General features: G+C 54.9%; 1 protein-coding gene across 1 annotated transcript; it reads left to right on the top strand.

Annotated features, from left to right (window-relative positions):
• Positions 1–2,502: 2,502 nt before the first annotated feature.
• DRC1 (dynein regulatory complex subunit 1) lies at positions 2,503–22,389 on the top strand. The gene is made up of 17 exons (XM_041480325.1): positions 2,503–2,730; positions 3,585–3,656; positions 7,798–7,922; positions 8,134–8,304; positions 11,866–11,959; positions 13,417–13,529; positions 14,270–14,453; positions 14,881–15,018; positions 15,419–15,505; positions 18,293–18,415; positions 19,679–19,818; positions 19,910–20,044; positions 20,119–20,348; positions 20,576–20,748; positions 20,879–20,968; positions 21,997–22,083; positions 22,207–22,389. The coding sequence occupies exons 1-17, from the start codon at positions 2,503–2,505 to the stop codon at positions 22,387–22,389; spliced, it is 2,373 nt and encodes a 790-aa protein (XP_041336259.1).
• The last annotated feature ends 4,338 nt before the right edge of the window (positions 22,390–26,727 follow it).

The following is a 26,727-nucleotide window of genomic DNA, read 5'->3' as shown; positions in this document are numbered from 1 at the left end:
TCTCCCGTCAGATCCTGGGATTTTTTCCGTCAGATCTTGGGATTTTCCCAACAGATCCCAGGATTTCCCTGTTAGATCCCAGGATTTTCCCATCAGACCCCGGGATTTTCCCATCAGATCCCAGGATTTCTCATCAGACCCCGGGATTTTCCTGTCAGTTCCCAGGATTTCTCATCAGATCCTGGGATTTTCCTGACAGATCCCGGGGTTTTCCCATCAGATCCCGGGGTTTTTTCCGTCAGATCTTGGGATTTTCCCAACAGATCCCAGGATTTCCCTGTTAGATCCCAGGATTTTCCCATCAGACCCCGGGATTTTCCCATCAGATCCCAGGATTTCTCATCAGATCCTGGGATTTTCCTGTCAGATCCTGGGATTTTCCCATTAGATTCCAGGATTTTCCCATCAGATCCCAGCATTTCCCTGTCATATCTTGGGATTTTCCTGTCAGATCCTAGGATTTTTCCCCTCAGAACCAGGGATCCTCCTGTCAGATCCCAGGATTTTCCTCTCAGATCCTGGGATTTCCCCGTCGGATCCCGGGATTTTGACGGAAGGGATTTTCGGGCCGTTTTCGGCGCCAGCTCCGGAGCTTTCCGAGGTTTCCCGGGGGCTGTCGGGAGCCTCGGCCTCTTCCTGTTCCCTTTTCTCTGCCGCTTCCTCAAACGGCCTCGCCGCGATCCCAGCGCTCCCGTCCTTGCCGGGATCCTTCCCGGGATCCCTCCCAGGATCCATCCCCACAATTCCTGGGATCCATCCCCATAATTCCTGGGATCCATCCCCACAATTCCTGGGATTCATCCCCATAATTCCTGGGAGTCATCCCCATCATTCCTGGGATCTGTCCCTGCTCTTCCTGGGATTTGTCCCAGTCCTTCCCGGGATCCTCCCGGGATCCTTCCCAGGATCCAGCCCTGTTCTTCCTGGGATCCTTCCTGGGATCCACTCCCATCCTTTCCAGGATCCTTCCCAGGATCCTTCCCAGAATCCATCCCAATCCTTCCTGGGATCCTTCCTGGGATCCATTCCCATCCTTTCCAGGATCCTTCCCAGGATCCTTCCCAGAATCCATCCCAATCCTTCCTGGGATCCTTCCTGGGATCCATCCGCATCTTTCCTGGGATCCACCCCCCTCCTTCCCAGGATCCATCCCTGCCCTTCCTGGGATCCTTGCCGGGATCCTTCCCAGGATCCATTCCCATGTTTTCTGGGATCCTTCCTGGGATCAATCCTTGCCCTCCTCAGGATCCATCCCTCTCCTTCCCAGGATCCTTCCTGGGATTCTTCCTGGGATCCATCCCCACCCTTCCCAGGATCCATTCCCATTCCTCCTGGGATGCTTCCAGGGATTCTTCCTGAGATCCATTCCTATCCTTTCCAAGATTATTCCCGGGATTCTTCCTGGGATCTATCCCTGCATTTCCCAGGATCCACTCGCATCCTTCCCGGGATCCTTCCCAAGATCTTTCCCAGGATCCATCCCTGCCCTTCCTGGGATCCATCCCGAGGGCAAACGCAGCCAAACCCGTGGGATTTTCCACGGGAAAACCTCCTTTTATCCCTGTGGGAATTTTCCGGCTGGTTATCCCAGGTTTTACCCCTTCCTCGGTGGAGGAACCACCCAGAAAATTCCCAGATTTCCAGCTCCATCCACCAGGAAAAAACCAAAGGATTCCAACGTTGCATTCCCAGCCCTTGGAAAAGCTCGGGGCCGGATATGGATTTTCCTGGAGGCCGGGATTTGCATCCTGCTCCCGGAATTTCTCACCTCCGAGATTCCCAAATCCTTCCCGATTCCTGCTCAGACATTCCCTGGATGTTCCCTTTCCCTGGGACATTCCCAGCCCCTTCCAACACCCTCAGGAGCTTCCCCGAGGGGGATCCCCATCCCAATCCCAGTGATCCGGCAGCGGGATCATCCCCGCGGATCCCGAGGGAATCACGGAATCCCTGGATGCACCAAATCCCAACAAATCCCCAACATTCCCAATTCCCGCTTTCAGAACCGCCGGAACCGTCCCAGCGCTGGGAAAACCTTGATTCCAGCAAATCCCATGGAATTCCCGATCTTCAGCTCGCATATTCCCAAATTCCCGAGCTTCCGCCTTCCAAACTTCATCCCGGTTTTCCCGGAATCTTGGGAAGGGGATGGAGAGCACCTTTCCCAACTCCCGCTCGCATCCCCTCGGCTCTTCCCCCGGCGTTTCCCGATTTTGGGAAGCGGCTCTCACCTTTCCCGCGGGATCCCCGTGTCCTGGTGGCTCCCGGTGGGATCGGATCCCGGATCCCGGTGGGATCAGATCCCGGATCCCGGCTCCAGGTGGGATCAGATCCCGGATCCCGGCTCCCGGCTCCCGGCTCCCGGAGGGATCAGATCCCGGCTCCCGGCTCCCGGCTCCCGGAGGGATCAGATCCCTGCTCCCGGATCCCGAATCCCGGTGGGATCTGATCCCTCGGGAAGCGCTGGAATCGCTTCCAGACAGCGCTTCCCAGGAAGCCGGGATGGAAAAGTCGGGAAAACTCCGGGATCCCCCTCACCTGCACGGCGGGATCCCGGCAGAGCTTCGGGAATCCGCCGGGAATTCCGGCGCGGATTCCCGGGAATCCTTCCCGCTCCTCTCCCGGCGCAGGGGGATCCCCCCGCACCCCACCCCGGATCCCGGGAAAAGCCGGAGCCGCTCCCGGGGCGCGGAAGGAGCCGGGGCAGGAAGGGGGAAGGAGCGGGAGGCGGTCCCGGGGCGCCGCCCCTCCCCCGGGAAGCGGCGGCACCTTCCCGATCCCGGGATCCCCGCCGTCCCGGGAATTCCGCCCGCAGGACCAGCCCCGACCCCCGATCCCGCAGAGGGGTTTGGAATTACGGGAATGCCAGGAGGAAGAACGGGAAGGGAGGGATGGGGTGCCCCCGATCCCACGGGGCGGGGGTGGCTGGGATCCCGGGATGAGCTGGGAATTCCCAGTGGGAATGGGGAAGTGAGGTGGGAATTCCCAAAATTCCAGGTGGGAATTCCTGTGGAGCCGCAGCCCCTGCCGGGATTCTTCTCCCAGCCCCTTTCCTGGCCCAGAGGATCCTTCCCACTCCTGGGATCCCCGGGATCCTGGGAATTCTGCCCCAAGGATCCTGCACCAAGGAGGAATTCCAATCCTGATCCCGATCCTTATCCCAATCCCAATCCCGATCCCAGAGTGCTTTAGGGAACACTGGGAATGCCAGGAGGAAAAGCGGGAAGGGGAGCAATGGGGTGCCCCGATCCCACAGTTTGGGGATGTGGAAAGGGGGAATTCCCAGCGGGAATGGGGAAGCGAGGTGGGATGAGCACTTCCTAATTACGGGAATGCCAGGAGGAAGAACGGGAAGGGAGGGATGGGGTGCCCCCGATCCCACGGGGCGGGGGTGGCTGGGATCCCGGGATGAGCTGGGAATTCCCAGTGGGAATGGGGAAGTGAGGTGGGAATTCCCAAAATTCCAGGTGGGAATTCCTGTGGAGCTGCAGCCCCTGCCGGGATTCTTCTCCCAGCCCCTTTCCTGGCCCAGAGGATCCTTCCCACTCCTGGGATCCCCGGGATCCTGGGAATTCTGCCCCAAGGATCCTGCACCAAGGAGGAATCCCGATCCCAATCTCGATTCCAATCCTGATCCCGATCCCAATCCCAGAGCGGTTTAGGGGTCGCTGGGAATGCCAGGAGGAAAAATGGGAAGGGGAGGGGAGCAATGGGTTGCCCCTGATCCCAAAGTTTGGGGGTGGCTGGGATCCCAGGATGAGCTGGGAATTCCCAGTGGGAATGGGGAATTCTGAGAGGGAATGGAGAAGTGAAGGGGGATTGAGCCCTTCCCGAAATTCCAGGTGGGAATTCCTGTGGAGATGCATCCCACAATGGTGTCCAAGGACACCCGGCTCATTCCCAATCCCATTCCGCTGGGAATTCCCAGTGGGAATGGGGAATTCTGAGAGGGAATGGAGAAGTGAAGGGGGATTGAGCCCTTCCCGAAATTCCAGGTGGGAATTCCTGTGGAGCTGCAGCCCCTTTCCTGGCTGAGAGGATCCTTCTCACTCCTGGGATCCCCGGGATCCTGGGAATTCTGCCCCAAGGATCCTGCACCGAGGAGGAATTCCAATCCTGATCCCGATCCTAATCCCAATCCCAATCCAAATCCTGATCCCTTCCCATTCCCTCAGCTCCCTCTCCTTTCCCGCTGCTCCCGAATTTTCCCGGCTCCAGCTGGGACCACCTGGCCACGGCCCCTGGCAGACGGGAATGAATCCCAAGGGATGTGGGGCTGCCCCTCTCCCCAAAACCCGCAGGGAATTCCGTCATCCCCCTCTCTGGAATTCCAGATCCCGGATCATCCATTTTGACTGTGCTCCTAGGGATGCCAAACCCTTTCTCCCAAGCGGATGAGGCGCGGGAATCCCAGGATCCCGAGCAAATCCCGGGATTCTGGGCAAATCCCGGGATCCCGAGCGAATCCTGGGATCCTGAGTGAATCCTGGGATCCTGAGTGAATCCTGGGATCCTGAGCGAATCCCAGGATCCCGGGTAAATCCCAGGATCTTGGGCGAATCCCGGGATCCATGGTGAATCCCGGAATCCCAGGCAAATCCCAAGATCCTGGGTAAATCCTGGGATCCTGAGTGAATCCCAGGATCCTGGGTAAATCCCAGGATCCTGTGCAAATTCCAGGATCCTGAGTGAATCCCGGGGTCCTGTGCAAATCCCAAGATCCTGGGTAAATCCCGGGATCCAGGGTGAATCTCGGAATCCTGGATGAATCCTGGGATCCTGGGCAAATCCCGGGATCCTGAGTGAACCCCGGGATCCTGGGTGGATCCCGGGATCCATGGCGATTCCCGGGATCCTGAGTGAACCCCAGGATCCTGAGTGAACCCCGGGATCCTGAGCGAATCCCAGGATCCTGAGCGAATCCCGGGATCCTGTGCGCATCCCGGGATCCATGGCGATTCCCGGGATCCATGGCGATTCCCGGGATCCATGGCGAACCCCTCTCCCCGCGGATCCCCCGCGATTCCCATCCCCGGCCGTTCCCGGGCTCTCCCACGCGCGCGCTCGGAGATGCGCAATTCCCACGCTCCGGCGGCTCCGGCTGCAATCCCGCATCCTCGGGGCCGGGAATCTCCCCCGCAGCCGATCCCCAAAAATTCCCGCCGGGAATCCCCCCGGGAATCCCCGCGGGATCCATCCCGCTCCTCCTCGTCCTTTTCTCCCCCTTTCCCATCCCCTCATCCCAATCCCGACCTCGCCCACGCGCAACTTCGGGACCATCCCCGGCCCCGGGGGGTGGAAAAACGCTGTCGAAATTCCCGAATTCCCAATTCCCGGTGCCCATTCCCGGCGGATTCCCGCGGACTCACAGGAGAGCTGGCTCAGGAGGCGGCTGAGCCATCCCATGCTCCCTTTTCCCGTCGCTCCGGGAACGGCTCCCGGGAAACCGCTGCTCCCTCCCCTCCCTCCCCTTCCACTTCCCAATTTTCCCCTTTTTCCATTGGCACGGAGAGCTGGGAATCAAAACCCCGCCGGGATTTATTTATTTTATTTTTAATTTTTTTTTCCCTTCCCCCCCCCCCACCGCCCTCCTCCCATCGCTAGGGAGCGACGCTTTGGGAATCGCGGCTCGCGGAAGCCCCGGGAAAAAAAATTAAAATTTAAAAAATTATAATTAAAATAAAAATAAACAGGGATCCACTCACTTTTTTTTTCTTTTTTTTTCCAAGGGGAATGTTGGGGGTGAGCTGCGGAGGATCCGGCCGGGATTTGGGAGCGGGAGAAGTTGGAGCCGCTTTCCAGAGGCTTGGACGGAGCTGTTCCCACTGCCGGGAATGCCGCGGGTGCTTGCTGCCATCTTCAGGCTGGAAAAGCTGGAGCTGGAAAAAATTCCAACCCTCCCCCAGCTACACACTCCCGATTTTCCAGCATTCCAAGGAATTCGGGGCTTGCCGGCCCTCAAAACCTGCGGCGATTCCGTGATTTATTTGGATAATTCCAGTTTGGGATGAGTTTTATCCTTTTCCCAAGGAAAATCCTGGAATGAGGGTGGGTGGATGGGGTCAGGTCACGGGATCATCCCATTTTCCCTCATCCTTTGGGATCGGGGTTGGGAAAGGGATTGGGGGGGATGGATCAGGCCGAAATTCCCGGATTTTCCCTTCTTTTCCCATCTCAGCATTCCTGGAGGGAATCACTTGGATCGCCGCGTCCAGGAGCAACCCCAAAAAGATTGGGAAACCCCAAAATCCAGCGGGATCTTCCATAAATGATCCCCTGGAATATTCCCGCTCCTTGATCCCAGACCAGCCCCGCCAGGGCTGCGGAATTCCCTGGAAAAGGAAACATTCCCTGGCATCTCCAGGAAGGGAAAAGAGCAGGATTTGGGGAAGCAGAGCTCGGGAAGGCCTGGAATTTTTTTTCCCCATGCGGAGCCATCCCGGGAACCCCGGCAGGGCCTCGCCCCCCTCCCCCCCATCCCATTCCCAAGCTCCTGCGATTTCCATGGAAACTGCGGATCGGAATTCCATGGCAACCCCCATGGCAACGGGCGCTCCCACATCCCGGAGGAGGAGGAGGAGGAGGGAGAGGCCCGGGAATGCTGAGCCCGGAGAGTTCTGTTCCCTGCCTTCCACGGAGCCCGTGGAATTCCCAAAAAAGTCCCGGAGCTCGGCGCGAGGGAGGCTGGAAAAGCAAAACCCCAGGATTTGGGAATGAATGGGATCCCTGTCCTGGGACACTGCCAGGGATTCTCTGGGAATTCCAGCCCAGCCGGGAATTCCTTCCCAAGATCCCACCATCCCAAGCTCCCCTTTCCCACTGGAAGCCATTCCCTGGCTCCTGGCCCTCCAGCCCTTTCCCAAATCCCAGCTCTCCTGGAGCCTCTGGAAAAGGCACCAAGGCTTCCCTGGATCCTTCACTGATCCAGCTGCACATTCCCAGCTCTCCCAGCCTGGCACTGAATCCATCCCCATCCTGATTCCTCCTTGAGAAGGAATTTCGGGATCAAGGACTCCAGGAAGTGTCTCCTTTCCCTTTTCCATCCCCGAATTCCATAAAAATCCCTGGGGATGGATCCTGAGTGTCCTTGATCCCAGAATTCCGGAATGGTTTGGGATGGGATCCATGGACCTTCAATCCCACCCCAGGGACACTTCCCACGACCCCAGGCTGCTCCAAGACCATCCAGTCTTTCCTGGGACACTGCCAGGGATCCAGGGATCCAGGGATTTTTTGGGAATTCCAGCCCAGCCGGGAATTCCTTCCCAAGATCCCACCATTCCAAGCTCCCCTTTCCCAGGGAATTCCCTCCATTCCCAGCTCTCCCAGCCTGGCATTGGATCCATCCCCATCCCGATTCCTCTATGAGAAGGAATTTCAGGATCCAGGGACTTCACTGGGAATTCGGGACTCCAGGAAGGGTCTCCCTTCCCTTTTCCATCCCCATAAAATTCCATAAAAATCCCTCGGGATGCATCCTGAGCGTCCTCAATCCCAGAATCCCGGTATAACTTGGATGGCATCCATGGATTTAAAATCCCATCCCACTCCCACGCTATCCCGGGGTGCTCCAGCCTTTCCTTGGACACTCCCCGGGATTCTCTGGGAATTCTCTGGGAATTCCACCCCAGCCCCTCCCCTCACTCCAACCCCGTCCCCATCTCCCGGATCCCAGCGGGAAGGAGCGGGAGGATCTCTCCCGGTGCCGTTTTTCCCGCTGTTTCCCACGGAAAACGCGCCGGGAAAATTTGGAAAATTTCGGAGGGGGGGGGCCATGATGCTCCCGCCGTTGCCAAGCAACGGGAGGAGCCACGACGCATGCGCAGCAACGTCCCGATGATGACTCGCACGTTGCTCGGCAACGAAGGACGCTCCGTGACGCGCGCATGCGCAATAGACAACGCGCATCACCGGTTGCCGGGGTAACCGGAGCCGCGCATGCGCATTAACGGGCGCGCACCTGCGCTCAGGTGTGCTCATGGAGGCGGGGGAGGACGGGGCTGGCCCAGGCCCGGGCCTGGAGCTCGCCGAGCTCGAGCCCGAGCCTAAACTCGGTCCTAAACCCCAAACCAAGCCGGATCCCGGCGCTGATCCCGGTACCGGTACCGATCCCACTGCCGGTACCGATCCCAGTCCCGGTGCCGATCCCATTCCCGATCCCGGTGTCGATCCCGGTGCCGATCCCGGTGCCGGTCCCGGTACCGATCCCGGTACCGATCCCGGTGCCGGTGCCGAGTCCGGCGCGGACTGGGAGCGCCAGCAGCGAATCGCCGCCCGCCGGAACCGCATCGATGTCCGGCGCCGGTGAGGAACGGGGGGCCGGGCCCCCATTCCCGGTTTTCCAGAGGCGGGGGGGGGGGGGGGGGGCCCGGGGGGCCCCCCCCCCAAACGGGCCGGGGGCACAAAGCGCGGACTGGGAGCGCCAGCAGCGAATCGCCGCCCGCCGGAACCGCATCGATGTCCGGCGCCGGTGAGGAACGGGGGGCCGGGCCCCCATTCCCGGTTTTCCAGAGGCGGGGGGGGGGGGGGGGGGCGGTGCCGGGGGGTCCCCACCCCAAACTGGGCCGGGGATCAGAAGCCGACCCCAAACCCGGGGCTCGGAACCGGAACCGGGACTGGGGATCCGTTCCAAACCCATCCCAGGGGTCAGGGACATTCCCAGAACTCAGGATCCATCCCAGATCCAATCCCAGAACTCAGGGTCCATCCCAAATCCAATCCCAGGCTCCAGATCCATCCCAAACCCAATCCCAGAACTCAGGATCCGTCCCAAATCCATCCCAGGGGTCAGGGACATTCCCAGAACTCAGGGTCCATCCCAAATCCAATCCCAGGCTCCAGATCCATCCCAAACCCAATCCCAGAACTCAGGGTCCATCCCAAATCCATCCCAGGGGTCAGGGACATTCCCAGAACTCAGGATCCATCCCAGATCCAATCCCAGAACTCAGGGTCCATCCCAAACCCAATCCCAGAACTCAGGATCCGTCCCAAATCCAATCCCAGAACTCAGGATCCATCCCAAATCCAATCCCAGAACTCAGGATCCATCCCAAACCAAATCCCAGAACTCAGGGTCCATTCCAAATCCATCCCCGGGGTCAGGGACATTCCCAGAACTCAGGATCCGTCCCAAACCCAATCCCAGAACACAGGATCCATCCCAAATCCAATCCCAGGGCTCAGGGACATTCCCAGAACTCAGGATCCATCCCAAATCCAATCCCAGGGGTCAGGGCCATTCCCAGGGCTCCAAACCCATCCCAAATCCATTCTCAGGGCCCAGGATCCATCCCAAAGTCTCAGGATCCAATCCTAAACCCCAACCAAATCCCAAAGGCACAGGTTCCATCCCAAAGGCTCAGGATCCATTCTAAACTCAATCCCAGAGCTCAGGATCCATCCCAAAAGTTCAGGATCCGGTCCCAATCCCAAACTAAATCCTGGGCTCAGGATCCATCCCAATCCCAATCCCAGGCTGAGGATCCATCCCAAAGGCTCAGGATCCATCCCAATCACAAAGACTCTGGATCCATCCCAAACCCAATCCCAAAGGCTCAGGATCCATCCCAAACCAAATCCCAGGCTCAGGACCAATCCCAGTCCCAATCCCAAAGGCTCAGGATCCATCCCAAACCAAATCCCAGGCTCAGGATCCATCCCAATCCCAAAGGCTCAGGACCCATCCCAAACCAAATCCCAAACTCAGGATCCATCCCAATCCCAATCCCAATCCCAAAGGCTCAGGATCCATCCCAATCCCAATCCCAGAGCTCAGGACCATTCCCAGTTCCCGGAACACTCCCACAGTGGGGGCTGGGAGGGGACAGGGACCCAGGAGTGTCCCCAAAGTGGCCCCAGGCCGGGGCCTCCCCTCGATCCCAAACATTCCCAAACAAACATTCCCAAACAATTCCCAGGCGGACGCAGGAGCCCAGGGATGCCCCTGGGAGGAGATTCCCAATCCCAGGGATCGCCATTCCCAATCCCAGCGGATCCCGAAGTTGAGGACATCCCCGTCCTGCCCCCCGCTCCGGGACAATCCCATTCCCAGGAAAAATCCCTATTCCCACTTGGAAAAATCCCCATTCCCATCCCGGATCTATCCTGGGATCCACCTGGGATCCTTTTCCCAAAGGATTTTCCCTGGGATCGGACGGGATCCCATGGATTCCCCGTCCGGATCGGATCCCGCTGTGATGGATCCAGCAGCGGGATCCGCTCCCGAGCTGGGGCTGGGTCAGGATCCCGCTTTTCCCACAGTTCTTAGGGAAAATCGGGATGGAAAGCACCGTTTCCCCCGAGCCTGACCCACAGCGAGGTGCCTGTGGATCCTCTTCCCAACGGGAATTCCGAATCCAGGGAATCTCGTTCGTCAGCCTGCCAGGCTCCTCCTTCCCGATCCCAAATCCTTTCCTGATCCCAAGGAACCAGCTGGGATTGATCCCTCTGGAATATCCTGAGCGGGAAGGATCCCACTGGGATCATCCCAAATACTTTCCCGATCCCAAGGGACCACCTGGGATTCATCCCTCTGGAATATCTCAAAAGGGAAATGGATCCCACCGGGATCATCCCAAATCCTTTCCCAATCCCAAGGAACCACCTGGGACTGATCCCACTGGAATATCTCAGCAGGAAGGATCCCACCAGGATCATCCCAAATCCTTTCCCAGTCCCACCTGGGATTGATCCCACTGGAATATCCCAAAGGTGAAGGATCCCACTGGGATAATCCCAAATCCTTCCCTGATCCCACCTGGGATTGATCCCACTGGAATATCCCAAGGGTGAAGGATCCCACCAGGATCATCCCAAATCCTTCCCTGATCCCACCTGGAATTGATCCCACTGGAATCTCCTCTGCAGGAAGGATCCCACTGGGATCATCCCAAATCCTTTCCTGATCCCTCTGGAATATCTGAGTGGGAAGGATCCCATCGGGATAATCCCAAATCCTTTCCCAATCCCAAGGAACCACCTGGGGTTGATCCCACTGGAATGTCTCAGCAGGAAGGATCCCACCAGGATCATCCCAAATCCTTCCCTGATCCCTCTGGAATATCTGAGTGGGAAGGATCCCACCAGGGTCATCCCAAATCCTTCCCTGATCCCTCTGGAATATCTGAGTGGGAAGGATCCCACCAGGGTCATCCCAAATCCTTCCCTGATCCCTCTGGAATATCTGAGTGGGAAGGATCCCACCAGGGTCATCCCAAATCCTTCCCTGATCCCTCTGGAATATCTGAGTGGGAAGGATCCCACCAGGGTCATCCCAAATCCTTCCCTGATTCCACCTGGAATTGATCCCACTGGAATCTCCTGAGCAGGAAGGATCCCACCAGGATCATCCCAAATCCTTTCCCAATCCCAAGGAACTGATCCCGCATTCCTGGACGCATTCCCGGCTCCAGAGGGGGAATCCTGGATCCCGTTTTCCTTTGGGAATGCCGTTCCCAGCTTCCTGCTTCCTGTGTGCCGTGCTGGGATTGGATCCCGGCCCTTTCCAAACATTGGGAAGAGGGTGGGGTGGATATTAGATTAATAAACATTATAAATGTATATGTATATATAAATAAATACATAAAAATGTATATTAATCAAATCCATACTAATTATATGAAATATAATATAATTAATATAATATAATATAATGTAATATAATATAATATAATATAATATTATATTATATTACATTATATTATATTATATTTATTACATTATACATAAATTTATAAATACATGTATGTCAGTTAAATTAAATTTCTATTTATATATAAAATTATTATTATTATTATTATTATTATTACTATTACTATTGTTATTTTTGTTATTAATTCCAACTTTTCCCCGTTTTCCTCGCAGGGAAGCCCTTGGAGAGAAGGTGGAGCAGGAAGAGGAGGAGGAGGAGGAGGAAGAGGAGAGGAAGAGCCTGAAGCTGGTTGAGGAGACCGAGAGGGTGAGGAAGGATTGGGAATCTCCTCCTGGATCCATCCTTATCCCTGGGTTCTTCTTCATGGACCAAAAACTGGGAGAGAAACGCCAGAGTGGGAATTTGGGCCAGATCCTTGAAATCCAATGGGAATCTCCTCTTGGATCCATCCTTATCCCTGGTTTTCCTCCTTTTTGGGCCAAAAACCAGGAGAGAAACTCCCCGGGACTGGGATTGGGGCTGGATCATCAGGATCCGATGGGAACTTCCTGTTGGATCCATCCTCATCCCTTGTTTTGATCCTTGGTGGGACAAAAATCCAGGAGAGAAGTTCTCCAGGACTGGGATTTGGGATCCAATGGGAATCTCCTCTTGAATCCATCCTTATCCCTGGTTTCCCTCCTTTTTGGGCCAAAATCCAGGAGAGAAACTCCCCGGGACTGGGATTGGGGCTGGGTCCTTGGGATCCGATGGGAATTTCCTCTTGGATCCCTCCTTGTTCCATGTTTTTTTCCGTGGTGTTTCCTTGATGGGACAAAAAATGGGGAAAGAAAATCCAGAGGACTGGGATTTGGGATCTGATGGGAATCTCCTCTTGGATCCCTCCTTATCCCTGGTTTTCCTCCTTTTTGGGCCAAAAACCAGGAGAGAAACTCCCCGGGACTGGGATTGGGGCTGGGTCCTTGGGATCCGATGGGAATTTCCTCTTGGATCCCTCCTTGTTCCATGTTTTGGTCCTTGGTGGGACAAAAATCCAGGAGAGAAGATCCCCAGGACTGGGATTTGGGATCCAATGGGAATCTCCTCTTTAATCCTTTCTTATCCCTGGTTTTCCTCCTTTTTGGGCAAAAATCCAGGAGAGAAACTCCCCGGGACTGGGATTGGGGCTGGGTCCTTGGGATCCGATGGGAATTTCCTCTTGGATCCATCCTTATTCCATGTTTTCCTCCTTGGTTTCTCCTTGGTGGGACAAAAAATGGGAGAGACACTCCCCAGGAGTGGGATTTGGAATCTAATGGGAATCTCCTCTTGGATCCCTTCTTATCCCTGGTTTTCCTCCTTTTTGGGCCAAAAACCGGGAGAGAAACTTCCCGGCACCGGGATTAGAGCAGGATCGTTGGTGCTGGGAATGGTTGGATTCCGTGGGCTTTTCCAACCATAAATGGGGATTCTGGAATTGGATGGGATTCCGGGACGGGATTCCAGGATGGCATTCTGGGATGGGATTATGGGATGGGATTATGGCATTGGATTCCGGGATGGGATTATGGGATGGGATTATGGGATGGGATTATTGGATTGGATTCAGGGATGGGATGGGATCCAGGGATGGGATTTAGGGAAGGAAAGGGATTTCGGGACCCTTTAGGGACTGGGATTTGACCGGGATCCATGGAACTGGATTCCCAACCAGCGCACGGGCAGGAAGGATCGGGAACGGTGCATTCCAAGCCGGAATTCCCGGCGTGTCCCTTCCCCGGCAGGCCCTGGCCAAGCTGCTCTTCCACGGGACGCAGCTGCTGACGAATGTCCAGGTGGAATCCGACCTCCGGGAATCGCGGCGGCGGGAAAAGGAGGGGCGGGAGAAGCTGAGGAGGTGAGCGGGGAGGAGCCGGGGATTTGGGAATGCCGCCGGATTCCGACGGAAAATTCCAGCCCACGACGAGGTCCCCAATCCCACCTGGCCCAGGTGGTTTGAGGGAGTTTTCCAGAGGTTTCCTGGAGAGCTGGAGATGGATTTGGGAATGGGCTGGAGGGATGGGAGACAAGGAATGGCTTCCCAGTGGGAAAGGGGAGCTTGGGATTGTGGGATCTTGGGAAGGAATTCCCAGCCTTCCAAAGTTTTTTCCAGCCTCTGGCATTCCCTGATCCCCCCACCAGGATCATTCCTGGCTGGTCCTATCCTGCTTTTCCATCAGCTCCATTCCCGGAAATTCCAGGAAACACCAAATCCACACTCCCGGGATTTGGGGAAGGGATTAATGGAAGGGATTTAGGGAAGGAAAGGGATTCAGGGAATGGGTTTAGGGAAGGGATTTGGGGAATGGGTTCATGGAAGGGATTTAGGAAAGGAATTTGGGGAAGAGATTTAGGGAATGGGTTTAGGGAAGGGATTTGGGGAAAGAAAGGGATTCAGGGAAAGAAAGGGATTCAGGGAATGGATTTAGGGAATGGATTCATGGACAGGATTTAGGGAAGGGATTTAGGACAGGGATTTAGGAAAGGGATTTAGGGAAGGAAAGGAATTCAGGGAAGGATTTTAGGGAATGGGAAGAACCCCAGATCTGGAGAAATTCCAGCCCTATCCCAGCTCCCTGCTTCCCCGTCTTCCTGCAGGTTGGAAAAGCTGGAGGCGGAAGCCAGGCACGGCACGGAAAAGTTGGAGGAGATCAACTCCAAGTGGGCCCTGGTGGGGGACGTGAGGATCCCGCAGGAATTGTGGGAGCTGCTGGAGCAGCAGCAGGAGCAGTGCCAGGAGCTCCTGGCCGGGAAGAACCGGCTCATCCGAGAGCTCCAGGAGGTATTTGGGAATTCTGCGGAGCTGCTCCCAGGGCTGGAGCGCCTCGGCCGTGGATCCAGGGCTGGGAGAGCTGGGAAGGGTCCAGGGAATGCTTGGAGCCGCTTCCCGAGCCCAAAGGGGCTCCAGGAGAGCTGGGATTTGGGAAAGGGCTGGAGGGGCCAGGAGCCAGGGAATGGCTTCCAGTGGGAAAGGGGAGCTTGGGATGCTGGGATCTTGGGAAGGAATTCTCGGCTGGGCTGGAATTCCCAGAGAATCCCTGGTGGTGTCCGAGAAAAGGTTGGATCACCTTGGGCTCTTTGGGTTGCAACTGGGTGATCCTTAAAGTTCCTTCTCACCCAATCCATGATAATTCCACGTCCTGCCCTTTCCCTGAGGATTCCCGCTGGATTCCCGCTGATTCCGGCCTCCCGTCTCCCGGTTTTTCCAGGCGCTGAAGGCCAAGGATGAGCAGTACGAGCAGGCCCTGAAGGAGCAGGCGGATGCGATCCGGGTGCTCCTGGAAAGGATGGAAGAACAAACCAGGAATATACTCAAAGCCTACCGCCACAACCTCCGGCAGATCGAGGTACCCAAATCCCGGGAAAAGCAGGAAAAGACGGAAAACCACTTTGCTTCTGCCAAGGATGAGCAGTACGAGCAGGCCCTGAAGGAGCAGGCGGATGCGATCCGGGTGCTCCTGGAAAGGATGGAAGAACAAACCAGGAATATACTCAAAGCCTACCGCCACAACCTCCGGCAGATCGAGGTACCCAAATCCCGGGAAAAGCAGGAAAAGATGGAAAACCACTTTGTTTCTTTATTTTGGGAAAAAAAACCCCTGGAGTTGAGGATAAAATCTGGGTGGGTGAGGCCGGAATCCGGAGCTCTGAGGGGTTGGGAATGATTTTGGGAGCGATCCCAAAGCGTCGCTGCCTGGCTGTTGCCATTCCCGAGATCCCGGTGTGGAATTCCCGTCTTTTCCGCAGAAAACGTTCGAGGAGGAGCGTCGGGAAATGCTGGTCAGCAACCGGAAGAGGTGGAATGAGGCCATCCGGGCCCACAACGAGCAGGAGGTGAATCCCGTGGGAGATTTGGGATCACGGGAATCGCTGAGGGTGGGAAAGTCTTCTGGGATCACCGAGTCCAAACATTCCCAGTGCTGATCCATGCCCCCAAAAGGGCCAAATCCCACATGGATTTCAATCCCACCGGGAATGGGGACTCCACCCTGCCCTGGGCAGCTCTTCCAGGGCTGGAAAACCCTTTCCAGGTGGGAATTGTTCCCAATATCCAGGTAAACCTCCCCTGGCACTTTCCCTCTTATCCGGTGGGAGTGGAGGCCGATCCCACCTGGCTCCAACTTTTCCGGGAATTCCAGAACGGGAAAGTTCCCTCTGGAGCCTCCTTTTCTCCAGGCTGAGACTTTTTTTCCCAGCTCCCTCAACTTCTCCCGGTGCTCCAGCCCCATTCCCAATCCATTCCCTTCCCTGGACCCTCTCCAGGTCCTGCTTGGAATGCCGGGATCAGCTCTGCCCTGGAAGGCAGCGTGAAGGAGATGGGATTTTTGGGATTGGGGTGGGAACAGGCTGGGATCGGGATGGAGAAGGTTGGATGGGGTGGGAGAAGGTGGGATGGGGTGGGATGGGGTTGGAGGAGGTGGGATGAGGTTGGAGGATGTTGGATGAGGCAGGATGGGGTTGGATGATGTTGGAGGAGATTAGAAGAGGTGGGAGGAGGTTGGATGGGGTGGGAGGAGGTGGGGTGAGAATGGATTGGGATGGATGGGGTTGGATGAGATTGGATGAGATGAGATGAGATTGGATGAGAATGGATTGGGATGAATGGGGTTGGATGAGATTGGATGAGAATGGATTGGGATGGATGGGGTTGGAGAAGGTAGGAGGAGATTGGAGGAGGTTGGATGAGTTTGGATGGGGTTGGATGGGGTTGGGTGAGGTGGGATGAGGTTGGAGGATGTTGGATGAGGCAGGATGGGGTTGGGTGGGGTTGGAGGAGATTAGAGGAGGTGAGAGGAGGTTGGATGAGGTGGGAGGAGGTGGGGTGAGAATGGATTGGGATGGATGGGGTTGGATGAGATTGGATGAGAATGGATTGGGATGGATGGGGTTGGAGAAGGTAGGAGGAGATTGGAGGAGGTTGGATGAGGTTGGATGGGGTTGGATGAGGCTGGAGAGATTGGAGGAGGTTGGATGGGGTTGGATGGGGTTGGATGGGGTTGGGTGAGGTGGGATGAGGTTGGAGGATGTTGGATGAGGCAGGATGGGGTTGGAGGAGGTTGGAGGAGGCTGGATGGGGTGGGAGGAGGTGGGGTGAGAATGGATTGGGATGGATGGGGTTGGATGAGATTGGATGAGATTGGATGAGAATGGATTGGGATGTATGGGGTTGGAGAAGGTAGCAGGAGATTGGAGGATGTTGGATGAGGTTGGATGGGGTTGGAGAAGGTAGGAGGAGATTGGAGGAGGTTGGATGAGTTTGGATGGGGTTGGATGAGGCAGGATGGGGTTGGAGGAGGTTAGAGAAGGTGGGATGAGGCTGGATGTGGTGGGATGAGGTGGGATAAGGTGGGAGGATGTGGGGTGAGAATGGATTGGGATGGATGGGTTTGGATGAGATTGGATGAGGGTGGATGGAGGTGGAGGAGGCTGGATGAGGTGGGAGGAGGTGGGATGAGAATGGATTGGGTTGGATGGGGTTGGATGAGGCTGGATGACATGGGATAAGATGGGAGGAGGTGGGATGAGAATGGATTGGGATGGATGGGGTTGGATGAGAGTGGATGAGATTGGAAGGGGTTGGATGAGGTGGGATGGAGTTGGATGAGGTGGAATGGGGTGGGATGGGGTTGGATGAAGCTGGATGACGTGGGATAAGGTGGGAGGAGGTGGGATGAGAATGGATTGGGATGGATGGGGTTGGATGGGGTTTGAGGAGGTTGGAGGAGGTTGGAAGAGTTTGGATGAGGTTGGATGAGGTTGGAGGAGGATGGAAGAGGTGGGATGAGGTGGGATGGGGCTGGATGGCATGGGATGAGGTGGGATGAGAGTGGATGAGGTTGCATGAGGTGGGATGGGGTTGGATGAGGACGGATGAATTGGGATGAGGTTGGATGAGGTGAAATTGGGTGGGATGAGGTGGGATGGGGTTGGAGGAGGTTGGATGAAGTTTAAGGAGCTTGGAGGAGATTGGATGATGTGGGATGAGGTTGGATAAGAATGGGTGAAATAGGAGGAGGTTGGAGAACTTTGGATGAGGTTGGATGGGGTGGGATGGGGTTGGATGAGGCTGGGTGGGGTTCGATGAGGTTGGATGTAGGGGGAGGAGGTTGGATGAGCTGGAATGAGGTGGGAGGAGGTTGGATGAAGCTGGATATGGTTGGATGAGCTGGAATGAGATTGGAGGAGGTTGGATGAGGTTGGAAGTAGTGGGAGGAGGTTGGATGATGAGGTTGGATGAGGTGGAATGAGGTGGGAGGATGTGGGATGGGGTTGGATGAGGCTTGATGAGATAGAATGAAGGTGGATTTGGTGGGATGAGGTTGGAGGGCGTTGGATGAGATTGGAAAGAGGTGGGATGGGGTTGGATGAAGTGGGATGAGGTTGGAGGGCGTTGGATGAGATTGGAAAGAGGTGGGATGGGGTTGGATGAGGTGGGATGAGGTTGGAGGAGTTTGGATGAGATTGGAAAGAGGTGGGATGGGGTTGGATGAGGTGGGATGAGGTTGGAGGGCGTTGGATGAGGCTGGAGAACATTGGATGAGGTGGGATGACGTGGGATAAGTTTGGAGGAGTTTGGATGAGGTTGGATGAGGTGGGATGAGCTTCTCCTTGTTCCCACAGCTGGAATTCCTGCGGAAGCAGATGGACAAGGCGCTGGATTTCGAGCGGCAGCTGAACGAGCTGCAGGATGAGAGCCTGGAAACCTACAGCAGCATGAAATTCCAGCTGGAACAGGACGTGCAGGTACCGGGAAAGGCCCCGGATCATGGAATCACCTCTGGGAATCCTGGAATGGCTTGGGTGGGAAGGGACCTCAATCCATTCCCATTCCAACCCCAACACTTCCACGATCCCAGGGTGATCCAGCCTGGCCTTGGACACTGCCAGGGATCCAGGGATTCTCTGGGAATTCCAGCCCAGCCGGGAATTCCTTCCCAAGATCCCAGCATCCCAAGCTCCCCTTTCCCACTGGAAGCCATTCCCTGGCTCCTGGCCCTCCAGCCCTTTCCCAAATCCCAGCTCTCCTGGAGCCTCTGGAAAAGGCTCCAAGGATTCCCTGGATCCTTCCCTGATCCAGCTGCACATTCCCGGCTCTCCCAGCCCTGGAGCAGCTCCGTGGCATTCCCTGGCCTGGCTCCAGCAGCTCCTCTCCCTGCGCTCCCGATAACTCGGAAGTGTGGGATGTTCCCAGGTGTTTTGGGATGGAAACAGCTCCGTGCCGGAGCTCAGCATTCCCAGATAATGCCGTGGGGCCGTTGGAAAGACGGGAAAAACGTTGGGAAAACGACCTTGAGCTGTGGCTGGGGGAGGCTCTGGAGATAATTTTCCCTCTCTCTGTTCCACGGCCTTATCCCGGTTTGGGAGCAGCCTTGGGAAAATAACGGAGGAATCCCTCAGGCTGCTCCAGGGATATTTTTCCACAGGATATTTAGGAATATTTTCTTCCCCAAATAGGTGTAAAATATCCAGTTTTTAATCCCTACAAATGCAGAATTCCCTAAAGAGGAGGAGCGGGAATTCTCTGTGCTCACTTCAAGTGGAAAAAAATAAACCTGGAAGCAGAAATTGAAGCTGGGACTGGAATTTAGGGTGGGAATTCCAAGCTGGGAGAGCCTGGGATTGGGAAGGACTTCCCTGGTGGTTGTTTAGGGTCTGCCATTGGATGTGGGATTTTTGGGAATTAACCCCTGGATCGTGGCTTTCCTCCATCCTCTGGATAGGAGAAAAAACTCTTGGCCCTGCTGGGATTTAATTCCAACTTTTCTGTTGTTTTTTTTTTTCCTGGGGAATCCAAACCTTTCTGGGAATTTCCCTGGGTTTTCCCTAAACTCCAGGCTTGTCTTTGTGGGTTTTTTCACATGGAATTCCACGGAATTTCCATAGATTTCCATGCAATTTCCATGGAATTCTTTGTAGTTTTTGGGGGGTTTTTTCTCCCATGGAATTCCACGGAATTTTCATGGAGTTCTTTGTGAATTTTTTTTTTGTTCCCGCGTGGAATTCCAGTACCTGGAGAAGAAGCTCCGGCAGATGAAGGGGATTTACCACCTGAACCAGGTGAAGCTGGAATACAACCTGGACGTGCTCCGGCAGCTGGACGTGGAAAATTCCACGCTCCGATCCCAGCAGAAAAGGAAAATCAACCGGTAAATCCCATCCCGGGGAACCCCCTCCCGTTCCCAAACCTTTTCCCGCGTCCAGGGCATTCCCAATCCCGCGCTCTTCGTCCCTTCCCAGATTGCGGACGTCCCTGGAACTGCTGAGGGCCAAAATGGCCCAGCAGGAGATGAAATTCCAAGAGGACAAGCAGAGCCTGGAGTCGGAGCTGGAGCGGGTCACGGGGCAGTTCCAGGAGACGCGGAACCGGATGAGGTGGGAAGCGCTTGGAATTCCACCCTCGGGAACAGCGGAGCGGGATCCAACCCCTTCGGGATCCTTTCCCGCAGGCAGCTGATGCGCAGCAGCGCCGAGAAATTCCGTCAGGTTTGGATCGTGAACGAGGAAGAGGCCAAAGCGCTGATCCGGGAAGCGCTGGATGCCGATCGGATCATCCACGTCCAGCAGCTGGGAATGCCGTGGGAAGAGCCTCACTTGTGGTTCATGGATAACGTGGGGCCCCTGGGACGCGCCCAGGAAAAGGGGGATGCCATGGAGCTGGCCACGAAGCTTCTGGAAGGTGGGATCCGTAAATCCCTTGGGAATCTTCCTCCCGTGTCCCGCCGGGTTTCCAGATGGGATTTTTCAGGAGGTGCCAGCCCTGAGCTGGCTCATTCCAAGGGATATTCCCGCTGTTTTGTTGTTTTTTTTCCCAGTTCCAAGAAGCAGCTGTCATCCCAGCAGCTTTGTTTTCCAGGGATTCCCACGTTTTGGGATCTTGCTCCCGCTTCCCTCTCTGACTTTTAGGGCTCAAGTCTGGCAAACCGGAGCAGGAAGGGAGGAGGAGTAAGAAGAAAGGATCCCGGAGCGCAGAGGGAGGGAAGGAAAACCAGGAAAGGATCGAGAAAAGAATCACATCCCGGCCAGGCATTCCCAGGAACACCCTCCGGAAAATCCTGGAGGTCGTGAGCAAGGAGTCGGTGAGCGGTGCTGGAGCTCGGGATCCGGGAGCAGCCCCAGATCCAGAGGTTTTTTTTGTGGATCCCTTTGGAATGAGGGCTGGGAATGCTCACCGCGGCTCTGCCCCCTCTTCCCGGCCTTTTTCCCAAGGAATTCCTGCTGGAAAACAAACTCCTAAAGCCGCTGAGGGAGGTGGTGGGACCCAGGAACGACGTCCAGCAGCTCCGATCCATCTTCGAGGTGAGCTGGGATGGGATCTCCCGGGATTGGGCTTGGAATGCTCAGCACCAGGAGGACGTGGAGCTGGGAATGCTCACCTGGATCAGGGAGGGATCCGGGGAATCCCAAAAGGGACTCCAGGAGAGCTGGGATTTGGGAAAGGGCTGGAGGGGCCAGGAGCCAGGGAATGGCTTCCAGTGGGAAAGGGGAGCTTGGGATGGTGGGATCTTGGGAAGGAATTCCCGGCTGGGCTGGAATTCCCAGAGAATCCCTGGGAGTCTCCAAGGAAAGGTTGGATGGGGCTTGGAGCAATAGTGGGAGGTGTTGGGAATTCTGAGATCAGGGACAGTTGGAATCCATACCAAGGGATTTTTATGGAATTTTATGGGGATGGAAAAAGGAAGGGAGACCCTTCCTGGAGTCCCCAATTCCCAGTGAAGCCCCTGGATCCTGAAATTTCTTCCCAGAGAGGAGTTGGGATGGGGATGGATCCAATGCCAGGCTGGGAGAGCTGGGAATGTGCAGCTGGATCAGGGAAGGATCCAGGGAATCCTTGGAGCCTTTTCCAGAGGCTCCAGGAGAGCTGGGATTTGGGAAAGGGCTGGAGGGCCAGGAGCCAGGGAATGGCTTCCAGTGGGAAAGGGGAGCTTGGGATGGTGGGATCTTGGGAAGGGATTCCTGGCTGGGCTGGAATTCTCAGAGAAGCCGTGGCTGCCCCTGGACCCCTGGGAACGTCCAAGGTTTGGGATCATGGAAGGTGTCCCTGCCCACGGAATGGGATGAGCTGTGAGGTCCCTTCCCACCTAGAACATTCCACGATTCCCAGATTCCCACCTCCAGCCCATCCCGATGATTTAAACGCCTCCAGGGCTCCTCCAGCCTGTTCCCAGACTTTCCAATCCATGGATATTCCTGGCTATCCCACATCAACCTCTTCCCAACCATTCCTTCCTCAGCCGGCTTTTGCCATAATTCCATCATTCCCTCTGCTCCTGGAAAATTCCCGTCCCTTCCCCTGCCCATCCCTGACGGAATTCCCGCTTTTCCAGGCCCTCCGGATCGAGGACGAGGACGAGCTGCGCGCCCTCGTGGATTTTTTCCTGGACTACGAATCCCACCACGCGCCCAAGATCCAGGTGGGATCACCAGGGGGGAGCCCGGCAGATCCCAGGATCCCCGGGAAGGCTTCCCAAGAATTCCAGCAAGGAGGATGGGTGCGTTCATCCCGAAAATTCCACACCAGGCTTTTCTCCCTCCAGGTCAGCCAGGCAGAAGATCCTGCGGATCCGGCTGAGGAGCGAGGGAAGAGCGGATCCCATTCCCAGCGGGATCAGCGCCAGCCCCTCGGGAGCACCCCTCGCATCCCGTCCATCCAAGAGGACCATGTCCTGACAATCCTGAGGGAATTCCTACAGGAATTTGTCAAGCTGAGGTGGGAATAGGGACGGCACCGGGATTGGAGCCAAACTGGGATCCAGGGAATGTCCTGGGGGTTCCTGGGTTGTTCTGCTTTGGAGAAAGAGATTCCCGACCTTCCCTGAGGGATCAGGAGATTCCCAAGGCTGGGAATCACCAGGCAGGAGATGATCCAGGATCCGGGAAGGGAGGGAAAGGCAGAGTTTGTTCTCCTTCCCAAAGATTTGTTCTCCACCCCAAGGGGTTTTTTTTTCTGTTCCCAAATATTTGCTCTCCATCCCAAGGACTTGTTCTCCATCCCAGGAATTTGCTGTCCATTCCCAGAATTTATTCTCCATCCCAAAGATTTATTCTCCATCCCAAGAATTTGTTCTCCATCCCAAGGACTTGTTCTCCATCCCAAGGTTTTTTTTCTCCATCCCAATGATTTGTTCTCCATCCCAAGGATTTGCTCTCCATCCCAAGGACTTGCTCTCCATCCCAAAGATTTGTTCTCCATCCCAGGAATTTGTTCTCCATCCCAAGCATTTGTTCTCCATCCCAAGGACTTGTTCTCCATCCCAAGGATTTGTTCTCCATCCCAAGGTTTTTTTTCTCCATCCCAATGATTTGTTCTCCATCCCAAAGATTTGTTCTCCATCCCAGGAATTTGCTGTCCATTCCAAGAGTTTCTTCTCCGTGCCAAAAAATTTATTCTCCATCCTAAAGCTTTGTTCTCCTTCCCAAGGATTTGTTCTCCATCCCAAGGATTTGTTTTCAATCCCAAAGTTTTGTTCTCCATCCCATGGATTTCTTCTCCATCCCAAAGATTTGTTCTCCATGCCCAGGAATTTCTTGTCCATTCCAAGAGTTTTCTCTCCATCCCAAATATTTGCCCTCTATCCCAAATTTTTCTTTTCCTTCCCAAGGTTATGTTTCCCAGTTTTGAATTCCCAATTGCCACGGATTTGTTCTCTATCCCAAAGATTTGTCCACTATTCCCAAAGATTTGTTCTCTAATCCCAAGGATTTGTTCTCCATCCCAAGGATTTGCCCTCTATCCCAAGGATTTGTCCTCTATCCCAAAGATGTGTTCACTATTCCTAAAGATTTGTTCTCTATTCCCAAGGATTTGTTCTCCATCCCAAAGATTTGTTCTCCTTCCCAAGGATTTGTTCTCCATCCTAAAATCCCAAAGATTTGTTCTTCATCCCAAGGATTTGTTTCCCAGTTTTGAATTTCCCAATTGCCACGGAATTGTTCTCTATCCCAAAGATTTGTTCTCCATCCCAAGGATTTGTCCTCTATCCCAAGGGTTTTTTCTCCATCCCAAGGATTTGCTCTCCATCCCATAGTTTTGTTTTCTTTCCCAAGAACTTGTTCTTCATCCCAAAGATTTGTTCTCCATCCCAAGGTTTCGATTTCCATCCCAAGGATTCGCTCTCCATCCCAAAGTTTTGTTTTCCTTCCCAAGGATTTGTTCTCCATCCTAAAGTTTTGTTCTCAATCCCAAAGATTTGTTCGTCATCCCAAGGATTTATTCTTCATCCCAAGGATTTGTTTCCCAGTTTTGAATTCCCAGTTGCCATGGATTTGTCCTCTATCCCAAAGATTTGTCCTCTATCCCAAGGATTTGTTCTCCATCCCAAGGATTTGTCCTCTGTCCCAAGATTCTTGGAATTGTGGGAAGTGCCTTAAAACCGTGGGATCTGAGGCATGGAATTCTGGGATGGAAGCTTAAATCCCATCCCAATTCCAAGCCCACATTTTCCACGACCCAGGGAATTCCTGGAATTGTGGGAAGTGCCACAAAGCTGTGGGAGCTGAGGCATGGAATTCCGGGATGGAAGGTTAAATCCCATCCCATTCCAAGCCCGACACCTTCCACCAACCAGGGAATTCTTGGAGTTGTGGGAAGTGCCACAAAACGGTGGGCTCTGAGGCATGGAATTCCGGGATGGAAGCTTAAATCCCATCCTACTCCAAGCCCGACACCTTCCACCAACCAGGGAATTCTTGGATCCAGGAAATTCTTGGAATTGTGGGAAGTGCCACAAAGATGTGGGATCTGAGGCCTGGAATTCCAGGATGGAAGGTTAAATCCCATCCCAAATCCAAGCCTGACAATTTCCAGTATCCAGGGAATTCTTGGAATTGTGGGAAGTGCCACAAAGCTGTGGGATCTGGGGCCTGGAATTCCAGGATGGAAGCTTAAATCCCATCCCAAATCCAAGCCTGACACCTTCCAGTATCCAGGGAATTCTTGGATCCAGGAAATTCTTGGAATCGTGGGAAGTGCCACAAAACTGTGGGATCTGAGGTGTGGAATCCTCAAATTCCAGGATGGAAGCTTAAATCCCATCCCATTCCAAGCCCGACACTTTCCAACATCCAGGGAATTCTTGGAATTGTGGGAAGTGCCTTAAAACCGTGGGATCTGAGGCATGGAATTCTGGGATGGAAGCTTAAATCCCATCCCAAATCCAAGCCTGACACCTTCCAGTATCCAGGGAATTCTTGGATCCAGGAAATTCTTGGAATCGTGGGAAGTGCCACAAAACTGTGGGATCTGAGGTGTGGAATCCTCAAATTCCGGGATGGGAGCTTAAATCCCATCCCATTCCAAGCCCAACACTTTCCAACATCCAGGGAATTCTTGGAATCGTGGGAAGTGCCACAAAACTGTGGGATCTGAGGTGTGGAATCCTCAAATTCCGGGATGGGAGCTTAAATCCCATCCCATTCCAACCCCGACACCTTCCAATATCCAGGGAATTCCTGGAATTTTGGGAAGTGCCACAAAGCTGTGGGATCTGCAGCACAAAATTCCGGGATGGAAGTTTAAATCCCATCCCATTCCAACCCCGACACCTTCCAATATCCAGGGAATTCCTGGAATTATAGGAAGTGCCACAAAACCGTGGGATCTGGGGCACAGAATCATCAAATTCTTGGAATTTCACAATCCCAGCATTCTCCAACCTTTCCTTGGTCACTTCTCTCCGGGAATTCTCTGGGAATTCCAGCCCAGCTCCTCCCCACCCTCCCAGGGAAGAATTCCTTCCCAAAAATCCCAAATATCCCTGACAGCTCCAAGGATTCCCGGGTCCATGGAATGCTCGAGGCTGGAATTCTGCCCGGTGGGGAAAAGGACCTGGAAAGAATTCCTGCCTGGAAAGGGTTTCCAGTCCCTATTCCTGGTGGGATTTCAAATCCCTGTGGATTTGGGCAGGGGGACGACAGGGATCCTGGAATTCCCTGATTCCTGAGGGTTTTCCACCCTAATTAATTCCATGATCCCAAAAAACCCCACCCCAGTCACCTTTGCCTGTCCCTAATTCCCACAAATTCCAGGCCGGGATGGCTCCAGAGGCCGGGATTTTTCCAGCAGGGATTTTTCCCGCCCCTGCCAACCTCCACCCCCCTCTTCCCACCAGTCAAATCTCATTCCCACATTCCCGGCGCCGATTCCCGGCCGGTTTTATCTTTAACCTTGGACTCCGAGCCTGTGGAAAACACGGCTCCGAAGGTTTGGGAAAAAAACAAAATTTTTTTTCTTTTTCTTTTTTTTTTTTCTTTGTTTTTCCTCTTATTCTTTTTTTTTCTTTCTTCTTTTTTTTCCTTTCCTTTTTTGTCCTTTTTTCCCCCCTTTTTTCTTTTATTTTTCCCTTTTTTTCTCTTTTTTTCCCCTCCTTTTGTTCATCTTTCCTTGGATAATTTTTTAATTCCCCCCGCTTCCCACGGCGGGATTTTTTTAAATTTTTTTTTTTTTATTTTTTGCTTTTTTTTGGTGAAGGGGGGAGGGATTTTGTGGGGCACCACGCGACTCCCGGCTTAGAAACATTAAAAAAACAAACCAGGGAATTCTGGAGCGGGTGAAAAACAGGGAAAAGGGAAAACCAGGACCGGGCACAACGCCGCGCCTGGAAAATTCCGGTTGGATTCCTCGGCAACCCCCATTCCCGAGGGAAACGGGGTCAGAGGGAGAACCGGATATCGGAATTTCCCAGATCCCAAAATTCCCGGGTTGGGGAGGGGGGTCTCGGTCCCACCGGGAGGCGGCTCCGGGCCGGGAGAGGCCGGGCCAGCAGCGGGAGCCTCCCCCGGAGCTGCATCCCGACCCTCCCATCCCGCTCCGCCCTCCGCGAGCACCGGGAATATCGGGAACACCGGGATGTCGCAGGAAGCCGAGCGGGGCCCCCTGCTCCGGCTGCAGCGGAGGAAGGCGTGGTGCAAACGGTGCCCCTCCGCCAGGTGAGACCCCCGCCCACCTGTGGCACCCCCCGGAACCGGCAGCGGGCACCGGGGAGGGCCCGGAGGTACCGGGATGCCACGTGGAGCGGGGCCGGGGTGGGGGACGGAGCGGGAGCGGGCACCGGGATTGG

This window comes from Pyrgilauda ruficollis, unplaced genomic scaffold (assembly GCF_017590135.1).
Source record: "Pyrgilauda ruficollis isolate IOZ18807 unplaced genomic scaffold, ASM1759013v1 scaffold506, whole genome shotgun sequence".
Lineage (NCBI taxonomy): Eukaryota > Metazoa > Chordata > Aves > Passeriformes > Passeridae > Pyrgilauda > Pyrgilauda ruficollis.
This window is presented reverse-complemented; position numbering and strand designations above follow the sequence as displayed.